The sequence below is a fragment of the Canis lupus genome, chromosome 22 (assembly GCF_048164855.1).
Source record: "Canis lupus baileyi chromosome 22, mCanLup2.hap1, whole genome shotgun sequence".
NCBI lineage: Eukaryota > Metazoa > Chordata > Mammalia > Carnivora > Canidae > Canis > Canis lupus.
The window spans coordinates 26,984,924-26,998,530 of NC_132859.1; the positions used below are offsets into that span (position 1 = coordinate 26,984,924).

Below are 13,607 nucleotides of genomic sequence, written 5' to 3' on the forward strand. Positions count from 1 at the left end.
CCTTACAGAAAACCCAGGAAAATGACAGGGTTGTGGCATGTTCATGCTACCTGAAAACACAAGGCAGGAAGTGGGTAGAAGTGCCAAGAAGAAAAGTTTTCCATTTACCAAGTGTTCAGAGAGAATATTAAGAGACAACAAACGTTTAAGAGATACTTTCTAGTTAGGAAAATCTGTTAAATTAAGTTGACTACAGTATTTTAGTTACAAACAATGTACAAGACAAAAGGTATGGTACACATTGTAAATCAGAGGAAATGTTTTTCTTTGGTACTAGTAAAAAATCTTCAGTAGAAAAAAAGATGTGAAAATTTTTATGCTTAAAGAGTAGACAATGCTTTCTTTAAAAGCACATCAAAAAATGTATTTTAAAAGATATATTTATTTGAGTTCTTATTCTACAAGCTTCGTGGCTCCTGTATTCTCAGCAATTACTGTACACATACCCATGCCACCTCCCCAGCCCAGGTCTCTAGGACACTCATCCATCTGAGATCACCCCAAATACTGAGCACATAAAGAGCTTCAGATGCTTTGAGGGTTAAGGAAGAACTGTAACACATATGGTTCTGGTCCTGAAGGGCTTACAACCTATTTTCAAAGATGGTACTAACATGCAATAAGGAACAACATAAGACAGAGTATAATTAAGTGCTACACTGAGTTGTATTGATTAAAATCTTTTAGGAATGTAAAAGTGAGAAATTAATGTGGGCTAGAAAAATTGGGGAAGGTTTGGGGGAAAGCTGCCTTGCCCTAGGCCTGAAAATAGAGCATAATTTAGGTAGGGAGAGCCAAGAGAAGGAGGGAACCACTTGAGTGGACTTTATTATAGTATGGAGTAAGTCAGTAAAAACAATAGCATGATGAGAATATGGCTTTTATGAAACTATTATAGGATTAACAGTTCATGATTAGATCCTTATCTCCTAACCTTTATTAATGTATATAAAGCTTAGTCCATATAATCCAGCAAAGAATAAAAAATAAAACCACTTCTTATAACACATAAGAAAACAAACATGTTATGGTTTGATTAAAATGTTTGAGTAATTCTATTTAAACATAATTTTAGTAAAGCAAAAGTTTCATTCAAAGAACAGCCATTTGACCATGATTTCAATGATTAAATGTTAAAATCTGTATAGATAATGTTCATATTTTTGTTTTTCCCAATGTGAAAATTTACTTTTACTTAATAAAAGTAAGGTAGGGCTTGAGAAACAGAAAAGGCAATGTGAGAACTAACCCACCTGTCGCTAGTCCCTTTGGCCTTAATCTGGCTTCCTAACTTCTAAACATGGAGGTTGGGCTCAATCTCTGAAGCGTCATATAGAACTTGATGTTTATAAGAAATCTACTAAGTGGTTGAATACTATACCTGCCTGACTAGATTACTTTTAAAGTGAATAGAAGTTTTGTTCGAGGTATATAAAGAAAATTAGAAGAATACTTTTGTTAAAAATTAAGTATGAGATGCCAACAGTAGTGAAAGGGGCAGAACAAGAACAAAGGAGGGGCACTAGGATCCAACCCTACAGACCAACTGTTAAATTATTTAAATGCCAAGGGCACTGTATTAGTTTCCCAGAGCTGCTGTAACAAAGTACGTAAAACCAGATAGTTTAAAACAAGAGAAATTTATTGTCGAACTATTCTAGAGAATAAAGTCTAAAAATCAAGGTGTTAACAGGGTCATGCTCCCTCTCAAACCTGCAGGAAGAACACTTCCTTGTCTCTTCTAGTTTCTAGTGTTGGCAGGGCTCATTCCGTCATAGGCTTTGAAAGAGAATCTGTTTTATGCATTCTCCTAGCTTGTGGTGACCGTTAAGAATCCTTGGTGTTCCTTGGCTTGTAGATGCATCATTCCACTCTGTACCTCTGTCTTCATATGGCATTATTCTCCCTGTGTGTCTTTACATCAGCTTCCCTCGGTGCTATCTGTGTCCAAATTTGTTTCTTCATATAAGGGCACCAGTCATATTGTATTAGGGGCCATCCCTACTCCAATATGACTCATCTTGACTAATTCTATCTGTAATAACCTATTTCCAAAAAGGTCATAGTCTGAAGCACTAGGGTTAGGACTTCAGTGTATCTTCAGTCCTCATTATCAGTGCCTGTAAAATCAGGATTTTAGACTAGGTGCAGTTAACCATTTTTCAGGTTATATATTCTTTTGAGAAGAGGAAGTAAATTACATACCCTTGACCTAAGGAAATGCACATGTACACGATATTTTGTATACTATCAGGATGAACTGAGGCCCTGGTGAAGCCCTACACTGAACCCCTAGGAGGCTGCTGTCACTGGAGGAAGGTTCTTGGAGTTTCCCCAAGTGCACCATTCTTTGAGCTATAAATGTATTACCTACGGCTCCAAGAGAATACATGTAATACCCAGAGCCTCATACAATGGTATATTCAGCTAGGAATTTTTTGAATGAATGGGCTTGAAACTACTAGGTATAACTAAACATCACCAATCCAGACGTCCCAGGAAGGGAATCATGATTATGAATCCACTGAGATGGAATAAAATCTTGATACCAAAGTTCCATTTGGAACACTGAGGCTGGCAAATTGTTCACCTTCCTCTTGCCTTTGACCATGACCTAAAATGTAAGCTCATTTACTAGTACTGTCCTCCTATGCATTCTACCCACTCCTTTAAAAAAATTATTTATTTATTCATGAAAGACACACACACACACACACACACACACACACACACACACACACAGGCAGAGAGACACAGGCAGAGGGAGAAGCAGGCTCCATGCAGGGAGCCTGACGTGGGACTTGATCCTGGGACTCCGGGATCATGCCCTGGGCTGAAGGCAGACACTCAACCACTGAGCCACCCAGGTGGCCCCTACCCAATCCTATTCTATGTCCTCCTCCTGCTATTCCTCTCCCTCTCCATCTTTTTCTCTGAGGAAAAATGCCTTTCCTTATGGGGGTTACTGCTGCCCCTACAACCTCCCCTACTGCTACTGCAACCACAGTAAGGTGTATGTGTGTGGGGCTGCTACCTTGTTCCCTGATTCTCTTTCCAAACTACTGCTTCCTATCTTACCGTAAAACTCTCTCTTCCTCAAAAGTTCATGCATTGCATTTGTACCTCCATTGGGCTCCTTCATCACTGTCACCTACCCACCACGATGGCTGGCAAATAGTAGGCACTCAATAAACACTGACTGAATCTCTGATTCTTTGAATAAATGATTGACTAAATAAAAGCTGTTTTCTTGGTCACTCTTCTGCATTTGAGGCTTTCATTGCCAGGCTCACTGTACCTCTTTCTACCTCTTTTCCTACCATGATTCCTTGTGAAGTATCCATAAAGGACCAAACAAAAATCCCAGCTTCCTCACAATCTCTTGATCTCTTCAATGACTTACTTTCCCCTTAACTGACTTCTACTGTCCTGGGCATACCCAGAACTGCTCCATGTCTTATTGTTTGACCACAACTCTGTTGCTTTTAAATTGCATATCCTCCCTCAAATCTCCTCATCTGATTTCCCCTTGCTCTTTTCCTGGCATGCTTCCCTCCCCACACATCCCAAACTTTCCTCTTAAAATGCATTCAACACCCTCCATCCTGCTTCCTTTCAGTTCTGCCTAATCATCGGGATGTGGGCCTCACCTGGAGCCTAGATCATGATCTGCCTCTTTTGCACCTTGCCTAGATTGGGGAGTATGGCTCAGAAAATCATAACCTTAGGGCCTATTGCTATTGTCCACTGTTTGTCTCTTCAGAATAGGATCTTCAACAGCTAGACCAGCTTGTCCTAGAGTCCATGGTCAACCATCTCTCCCATACTTCCCAGATATTTCCTTAAAACCTCATCATACCTCACTCACTGCACACAACCTTGCTTCCTCCTTTCTCAGACATGGAATTCCTCCACTTCCCATCTTCCCCACCTATAAACTGGTCTACTTCTGAAACCTGCCCAGAACCTTCTTCCAGGATCAGCACCAGTTTTTATTCCTGTTCCCCAATCTTCCACAGGACTTGTGACCTCATTCCATTGTCTCTAAGCCTTTGTTTTTTCAATTATTTCACTCAAAAAATATTTTTCAAGATTACTATGTACTGGCCCCTGTTCTGGATGCTGGGATATGGCAGGGAAACCAAGACAAACAAAATCTGGTCTCTTGTTGGGGGGTAGAGGATAAGTTTGAACAACAATAAACAAAAACTTTAAGTAAACAGGATAATTTATCTTTGCAGAGATCTCATCAATGGAACAGGGGAGAAAAACTAGTATTGATCCTTGAGGGACCAACTTAAGATTGATTGATAAGTAAACCCTCAATCAGTTCTCTCTCACCGCCAGTGAGCCCTGATCTCATTCTAAAGACAATCATCCAATCTCCCTTGCCCTTGCACTAATCCCTAGATATATCTTTCTTCTCCTCTGCTCTGCTTTCTTTAAAGATTACTCTACCCATGCTATCTCCACATTCTTTCCCTTTCATTTGACTTAATTGAAATTGTAATGCATACAGAATACAAAAGAAACAACAACAAAACTGTAGGGAAAGCTATTATACTTAACTGTCCAGTCACTCTTCAACTCATCACAATCCAGCCTCTGTTTTACCACTCCAATAAACCATTCTGGCAAAAGTACCTGATGTCTGTCCCTCAACAGAACTAATTCCGAATGGACATTTCCCACCTTACTTAATTATATCATGACCTTATTATAGCATTCCCAACCCCCATGACCTCCCTTGGCTCAGATAACAGTTTTGTGAGGTTACAACACAAGCCCTTCTTTCTCTTGTGCCATAAACACTGAGGTTAAATGCAGAGTTCCACCTTTGCCCATCTTCTCTTTCTATAGGCACCCTTCTTAAGTAGGCTGACCATGTAATTCTTATGATCTTAATAGGATGCCTTTGAGTGAAAGAGGACAGTACTAATAATTACTATTCTTGACAAACAGGTGTAAACCCAGACTGTTCCAAGTAGATCAGGATATATGGTCACCCTATTCTTAGAGGAGGTCACATCCACTTTTATGGTTTTAATTAATACATACCTATTAACCATTTGCAAAATTGAGTCTGTAGCCTTGATTCTGACACTTTTATTTTACAAATCTTCAGGTTATGATTTCTCATAGATCTCAAGTTCAGTAGGGCCAAAACTTAATAATTTCCATTCCTAAAACCTGCTAATCCTATTTCCTATCAAGTTACACATATTACCTAGTCACTCAACTCTCCAAGCTGGGGATTGTTTTAGACTTCCTGTTCTCTCTCACCCATCATACTTAGTCACCAACGAATGCTGACTTTAGTTTTGAAGATTTCTCTAATCTACAATTTTTTCCCAGGACTACTGTCATAAACTTTTATCCAATTTCCTTGCTCTACTCTTGTCTCCTTTAATCCATTTTCCAGAGTGCCACCAGAATGATCTAATACTGACTGTACTTTTGCTTTAAACCCTTCAAGAGCTTCCTATTATTTGTAAGATAAAGACTTTTATCAAGATCCTATCCCTGTTTACTTTCTTTGGTCTCATAACCTGTCAGTCTCCCTCTGTACTTTAATACCAAATGGCTTGTAGAAGCACACACACACACACACACACACACACACACACACACACATCCCCCATTGAAACAGTTTCTCACTTCCAAGCTTCTGTTCATTCTGTTCCTTCTGCCTGGAATGTAGATCCCCTTATTTAACTTAAGGACATCTACATCATTCACAGCTGGCCAAGAGGGGAATTCAATGCCTCTTCTTTAAACTTTCATATTACCTATCTCCACCTCAATCACAAGACTGGGTAAGTTAACTTAAAATTAATTATGTCCGTCTTTCCTACTAGTTGAAAACTTCTTGAGCATAGGGGCAATGACCCTTAAATATTTAATAGTCATCCTATTTTTAGGAGATCTCATTCACTGTTATGGGTTCAACCAAGCAAATTAAAATAAACTGGTCTAAATATTGAAATGAATAAACAACTTCACTATCCCTGTATTTTTCCACATGTGCCCATATGTTTCATAACATCAATAGATGGACTGAAAATGTGTAAGGGCTTTAGCTGCCAAAATTTTCTTGTTTTATAAAATTAATTTTAAAAAATAGATCTTAGCATTGGAGACAGGATGACTAAATTTAAAAAATATATATAGTTGTGACACACCAAAGTTAAGAGCAAATATTTAATTGTTTAAGACTATAGAAAATCAGAAAATACTTCAACAGTTGTTTGCCTTAGAAAATTTTGTGAAAATATTATCCTAAACAATTTTTTAATAAAAGAGGCTACTTATTCCTGTTGTTTTTTTTATTATTTACATTTTAAAATTCCTACTACGAGAGATTAGTATCGAATATTCTAAAATCCAGTATCCATCAAATCTACCCAAACATCTTTCTCCACTTTCCAGATGTTAGCTTTTATAATTTCCATGTTCTTATTTGATTAGCTCTGACTTAGAAAGAAGGAACTTTTCACTTAGTCTGTCAAAACCTAAACTATTTGACCTTCGAGGCACAGAAAAAAAACACAAGTTTTGGATAAAATGTGGCGCTCCTGTCATTTAGTCATTCAAGTAATTTTGGGGGGAATTAAAAAAGTATAATCTAAAATTTTAAAGAATATTATTAGTGTCACCAGAGGCATAACAAGAGCATCTGGCACAACTGGTATTCAGTGAACAAATAAAGAGAACCACATAGTAATGTAAAAGTCAAGATTATGAATGATCCCAAGAATTTATGTTCTTCTGACAAAGTCCTACTCCTAAGAGTTTTTTTTTTTTAAATTTCCTATTTAATCATCACGTTGTGCAATCTTTCTAATTATATTTTGGCTTACAAATCTTGTTTTGTGAACAGTGATTATTTTTCTCAGAAGGAAAACAATTTGAGGTATTTCAAAATTTAAAACATGCTCTGATATTTCCTTCAGGCTGAAGATTATCAGACTACTCCAAACAGATAGGCACTGGCTTTCCAGCTATGGCAAGCATCCTAAGGTAGATCTCATGAGATAGGAATATGTCTACCATTTGGCAATCTACTGAGAAATACATTTGGCTAAAATATAACTGAGGATAAGTTAAAATATCTTTAAATGTAATATTTATTTTTTTATTGGCAAGTTGTTGATACTATAAAAATAGCTCCAGTCTCCTGATAAATATCTTTGAATACTCTCTACCTGTCAGAAGGTGGAGCTCTAAACATATCTGAAATACTAGCTTTTTATACGTGCATTTCACAAATGTGTGTAATGAATTAAAGCAGGAATAAAGTCTTTAAAAAAATGGCTCTGAAGAATATTCCAATTCTCTCAGGATAAAATCACCCACATTTCCCAACATGTACACAGTTAACTAACAAAAAAAAATATTTAGTATGTTCCTTTGAAACCTCAATATATTACCTACTATAAAAATGTAGGTACGGGAATTCAGAATAAAAGGTAAAGTATATTTAAAAGATAAAACACATTAAAAAAAATCAGGACTGCCAACATGAATGTAGGCAAGGTCATTAACACTTACAAGCATCTCGAATGTAGAGTAACATGGCTATGAAGATATAATCAACTAAACTCAGGCTGAGGCCATCTGCGAACAAGGCATCCCAGACCACCAGAAGATCCTGCAGGGGGAACTCTCGTCCAAACAGTAGCCGGACCCACCGTCTGGAAAGAAACAAAACCAAAATTCAGAGAACAGTACTTTTGAGAACAATGTAAAGAGGAATCATTTTCTCCTATATTTGTGAAAAAATTATAATTTTTAACTGATCACACTGAACAAATATTATATATCAAATATATAATACAGTAAAATCCAAGTTTTAAGTTTTCAAATGAATTTTGTAATTTTATAACTGGGCCACAATCATCAAAATTTATTCCTATATATAAAAAACACTAGGATGATATTTGAAAAGGGTAAAAATCTTTCATATTTAATACAAATCCCAAAGCTCAAAAGGCGAAGAGGAAAATGAATGCACAATGGTCTGACAGTTGCCTCATAGGTAAGGTTAGCAATTAAAAAACAGAATTTTCCAAAATTTTATGATCACTACTGTTTTTGTTGTTGTTAACTGGACTTTTGAAAATAACTGTACAACAAATTAACTATAACTGAATAGAAAACTGCATTCATATCTCACTCTTATTTTAAAATATCCATTTGAAAATTAAATGTGGGGAAAAATAGTAGATATGTATTTTTTTGTCAAGTGTAGACAATTATCTCAAATGAAACAAATAGTGATATTTTAAACTTTAGAATAGATAAACCTTATCAGTGAGGATATCTTCTTAGGGCTATTTTTAAAAAACAGTGTCACTTCTATGGCCAGGAAAATGGATATCTAAGCTATAAGTACATATAGGCAGCTTAACAGAATACTAAAGAAAAGGTCTGTATGTAATTATATGTCATAAACAGCTATACTTCAAATTTTCAATAAACACTAAGCTATTCATATTTTTATAAAAATATTAAAACAATTCACTTTGATATCTATTTTTTACCATTTACTTCTAATTCTATTTAACATGGCTATAATTTCCTTACACAAATCTTTCTCCAGGAATTTCAGCTAGAAATTCTATGTGGCCCTGGCACATAACAAAGAATCAAAAATTCCAAATTTCTAGTATATCAAATAGTACAGAAGAGAGGAAATTCTTTAAAAACTAGTTAAGAGATTACCTCTTTGCAAAATTAGAAACCAAATTTAACCATCTGTGGGGTTAAAGTGAGCACCAATCCCTCACCACCACCCTAAATTCAAATACTTTCTTCAGGGAGTATTATATTTAAGGAGGAATCAAAGCTGTGACAATATGGTGTATAATCATACAAATGTATCACAGTTATTAGGAACCATACAAATACTGAAGTTCTTTCATTCATATTATCAAATTAATCAACAGAATTAAATTGTATTTTCAATTACACCTTAAATTACTTGCTTTTTCAGAAGAAGATTTAATGCCTAAGTAACATCTTTCTAAAAAATGTTACAGTATCATTTGTAATTTTTATCTATCTCCCAATTCTTACTCTACCGCTAATATAAGAGATGACTAAAACAAACTATTTTTCTGGTTTCGTGCTGCCTGTATGTGGCTTAGGGAAAAACATTATTTCTCCACAAGTTTAATTCTTTCAAATTACAAATGCCAATATTTACTATTTAAAGAAGTACAATAATATCTCTAAGTTACATAGGAAGCTCTTAATGACAAAGAATTAACTGGTCTTGCAAGGAGTATCAGGGGAACCAGAGAATGGGCAAATCAAAAAAGTACCTGGATTAAGCCATTTTAGGGATCTGTTTAAAGGATCTTTAGGCTGGTAGTTGTATCTGCATTACTAAATGACTAAAACAGAATGTGATCATTTACAGTTATTCAACTGATACAACTGGAAGAAAAATTCATCGGTGTAAAAACTGATAAAGGTCTAAACTATAACATGCTAATTGTAGTTGATAACACTGTATTATATAATCAAAATTTGCCAAGAGAACTAAACTATTCTCACCATGAATGAATGAATGAATGAATGAATAAATGAAATGTGTGAAGTGGGACAGTCCCAGTGGCTCAGCGGTTTAGCACCACCTTTGGCCAGGGCATGATCTTGGAGACCCAGGATCGAGTCCCATGTCGGGCTCCCTGCATGAAGCCTGCATCTCCCTCTGCCTGTGTCTCTGCCACTCTCTCTCTGTGTCTCTCATGAATAAATAAATCTTAAAAAAAAAAAAAAAGAAAAAAGAAAAAGAACAAAATGTGTGAAGTGATGGGTGTGTTAACGAGATGGGAGGAATCCTTTTACAATGTACACATATATCAAATCATTACAATGTACACTTTAAATATCTCACAATTTTATTGTTGATTATACTTCAATAAAACTGAAAAATAAAATAAGAATTCATCTTAGTTTAACAGGCAAATTTTGGCAGTTTCAAAATAGAATTCTGACATTTAACTGATCCTTCCTGATTCAAATCTGGATGCCAGTACAAAATTCAAGAATCACATCTACAAAATGATAGCTACACACTTGAGGTGAGCATAGCATAATCTGAACCTAATGTAACATTGTGTGTCAACTATAATCAAAATAATTTTTTAAAAAAAAGAATCACACCAACAAAATTGTATATTTTTAAAGATTTTATTTATTTATTCATGAGAGAGACACACAGAGAGAAGCAGAGACACAGGCAGAGGGAGAAGCAGGCTCCATGCAGGGAGCCCGACGTGGGACTCGATCCTGGGTCTCCAGGATCATACCCTGGGCTGAAGGCGGCGCTAAACCGCTGAGCCACCCAGGCTGCCCTACAAAATTGTATTGTGCCTTGAACTCACTCCTTTCATTCACGAAAGTTATTTTAATATTCTCCCTATTTGAATAAGCGCATTTATGTAACTGTTTCCTAAAAGACATTACTTTTGGTTAGCCTTCTTATGTGTGGGGAAGAATTTTCTGTTTTTCCTGCTACCTCCCATTAAAAGTCAAATGACTTTTAAAAAAAGTTGGTACCTATCATGCTAAAATAGACAATCATTTAGCAAAAAAAAAAGAAAAAAAAACTGATGAAGGTTAATATTCACCACAGAAAATACAATACTATCTTTTTGCCTCTTGCTTAAAGCTCAAAGTTCTCTCATTTTCTTATGGACAATCACAGCTTTGGTTTCATCACAGATGGTGCTTCAAGAACAAAAAAAAAAAAAAAAAGGAAAAGAAAACACAGCCCTTCTCCCCTCTTAAAGAAATGATATATATTACTCCTATTTCTAGAACAAAATGCCCAGTTACTACTCAAACTTCTCATGCAACTTTCCTGCTGTTCAGGGTTATTTTAGCTTAGCTTGGAAAATGACCCCACAGATACATACATGCAGCAATCTCCACTGCAGCACTGTCAGGAGGGAGAACTGCAAATATCTAGCAATCTACATTGAATAAAACATATCATCAAACTACACAGAAGGTAAGTCTTCAGTACTTTTATATTTAATGTGTAATCTGTGATGTGGTGCTTTATAAATGTTTCACATTGCTTTATTTTTGAAGTTTCACCTTGCCAAGTACACTGCTAAATAATTCCAGGGCAAGGACCAAATCTTCTGTGTGTGTGTGTGTGTGTGTGTGTGTGTGTGTGTGTGTGAGAGAGAGAGAGAGAGAGAAAGAGAGAGAGAGAGTCAGAGAGACAAAGAAAGATCCAGAAAGTTCTCTGTAAAGAACTCTGTACACTTTGCTAAGTGCTCTATGTGTTTACCAAGGTCTTGATAAACTCACTGTAAAGCCACCTGTCATGCTACTGAGAGGCAAAGGTGTAGCTAAATTGAAAATATAGGCAGTGATCTTGTTAGAGGGAGCATAAAAATAATTCAGGAAGTGGGGAAAAAAAACCCAGAAACACATAAGGAAAAAATTTTATTATTAGATGCCTGGCATGTTCCTTTTATATAAGACTGTTAGTAAGTTATACATGCAAGGATATAAAATTAAAGCAAAACACTGTTTCCTCTATTTTATATGCAATTATAGGAAAATTAAAGCCAAATTCTCAAAATATTTAAGTAGTACTATATGACTAATGGAAAGCTTTGGGACCACAATGACCTTATCAATAATTTAATCATTTTAATCCCTACTAGATTTAGTTCATACATATATTCACCGCACACAAAATTTCCTGTGCTATTTTGGGCTTTCTTCATTGAGCTTAAAAGCCAAGGAAAAATTCCGTTCTTTATGGAATGAGTTACCAACAGAAATTATTTCAGTAAGCTTTTGTATTCTTAGAAAGGAAAACTTACTCGAAGAAATGAGGTCTTATAAAGAAGTCACTCCTAAAATTAACATGCTTTTATTGCAGTTAAAAATATTTAACGCGAGTTTAACTTACACTTAAGGGTAGCATTAAGGCTTTCTTTTCCCCTTAAAGATAGCTTCAGTTTAATTGCTTGATACTATTAATCTTGCTTTATGTATGTTACACCTGCAGATTGGAATGCTCATAACTGTACACATTTTATCACTTGTGATAATACAATAATTCATATTTTTCCAGACCTACTTAGTAATTAAAATCTACACAAACAAAAAAGATCGTCTGAGGTATTAAATTTAATAATAAACCACCCGAAGACAGGACTGTTTCTATATCTGCACTTATAACACTATTCTCAATTTAAAATTTCTGTGTAATTAAGCTGCTATCCCCAGGGGATCAGTAACTCCTGATGGTATTATTGCTTGGTGAATGACCCATGGAAACACCAAGAGAAATCCATTTTTTAGTGGTTTATGAAAATGACCAATTTGAGGTTTAACTAAACATAGGCTTCATCCAACATGACTGTAGTAGGTTATACATGTAGGAAGAAACTTATATATTGTATCTTCATTTCCTTTTCCTTTTCCTTTAATGACCTGTTAATAAGATATAGGCATAGCCAGCTTATAAGAACAAGTAAAATAAAAAAGGTATATTCAATTTAATTTAACAAACATTATAAGGGCATCTTAAGCAACCTGTGATCACAAGATGATAGCACTGGGTAAGCATACTGCAACACAGGAGATTTTTGTTTAATGGTATTAATTTTGCTTCTTTGCTTTCTGTTCATTTGTACTTTTCAAACCTTACAATTAATTTTTAAATAACCCATGCAGGGTAGAGAATAAGCACAGAATACAAATTCTGTATTAGTATCAGAGGAAAACAACAGCAAACCAAACTGTCATCTCCATGGTTGGTATCTCCTTGATGAAGTTGAGGCTCTTCTTATATTGAGTTCCTTTGTACTCAGTTCTTTTTACATTAATTTACCCTGAGTTTTCCTTTATATCAACTCTGTTAATATAGTCTTAAAATCAGAACCAAATATTGCAGTTATTAATTATAATTAGGGTCACAAGGCATTCTAATCTTTAATTCTTACTTCTTTGGAGAACAGAGCCACAAAAGATGGAAGCCAAAATAAAGCATTTTTCCATTTTCACATTCTTCTTCTACCAACCCTGCAGAATACATTACTGGAAGATGCTTAGCCTATTTACTAATTTTTTTCTTTACCTAGTACTGTTTCAGTTTAGTCCTCTTACAAATGCTTGGGATCTACATGTGTTACAGAAAGATCCGAATACTTCAAGCCCATTAAACTCTACTTAAAAAAATAGAAGGAACTGAAACTTTGAATTAATTATTATCTTTATAGAACTCAAATTTACTTTCTATGTGCTCCTTGTAATCCATGGTTTGAACCCAGCTTGAATTTGGCTTTCTGGGAACACATGTTCAAACTTAATTTAACCCCCACAGGATATGTACACTAACTGTTAAAAATATGTTTTTGACTGAGAAAATTATCTATTTCTTTTAGAGGGCAGTACACAGCCCTTTATTAAGGAAGGTTTCTTATTCCAAAAATAAGTTCCTAATAATTACCACCCATTCCTACTGTAATTTATTCTCTTTCGTGAAAGTTTGAAGCTGTTTTGTCAGAACTGTAATACACTCTTTGCAAAAATAGTTTGAATGGAAAACAGAGCTTGTGCATCTATGT

The 13,607-nt window shown here is 35.4% G+C and overlaps 1 protein-coding gene and 1 long non-coding RNA gene across 26 annotated transcripts in view; one reads left to right on the forward strand and one right to left on the reverse strand.

Annotated features, from left to right (window-relative positions):
• Positions 1–13,607, reverse strand: part of TBC1D5 (TBC1 domain family member 5) — a 546,849-nt gene that overhangs the window by 134,299 nt on the left and 398,943 nt on the right. For all 21 annotated transcript variants that reach the window (XM_072792900.1, XM_072792895.1, XM_072792888.1 and 18 more), the window contains one exon: positions 7,552–7,694. In XM_072792900.1, coding sequence (XP_072649001.1) covers positions 7,552–7,694 — 143 coding nt within the window. The remainder of the gene's footprint in view (positions 1–7,551; positions 7,695–13,607) is intronic.
• LOC140614080 (uncharacterized) overlaps positions 9,991–13,607 on the forward strand; it is a 121,364-nt gene continuing 117,747 nt past the window's right edge. For 4 of the 5 annotated variants that reach the window (XR_012014972.1, XR_012014971.1, XR_012014970.1 and 1 more), the window contains exon 1: positions 9,992–10,091. This is a non-coding gene — a long non-coding RNA (uncharacterized lncRNA). Of the gene's footprint in view, positions 10,092–10,884; positions 11,024–13,607 lie in introns of all 5 variants that reach the window. The other variant, XR_012014969.1, reaches the window with a different exon arrangement.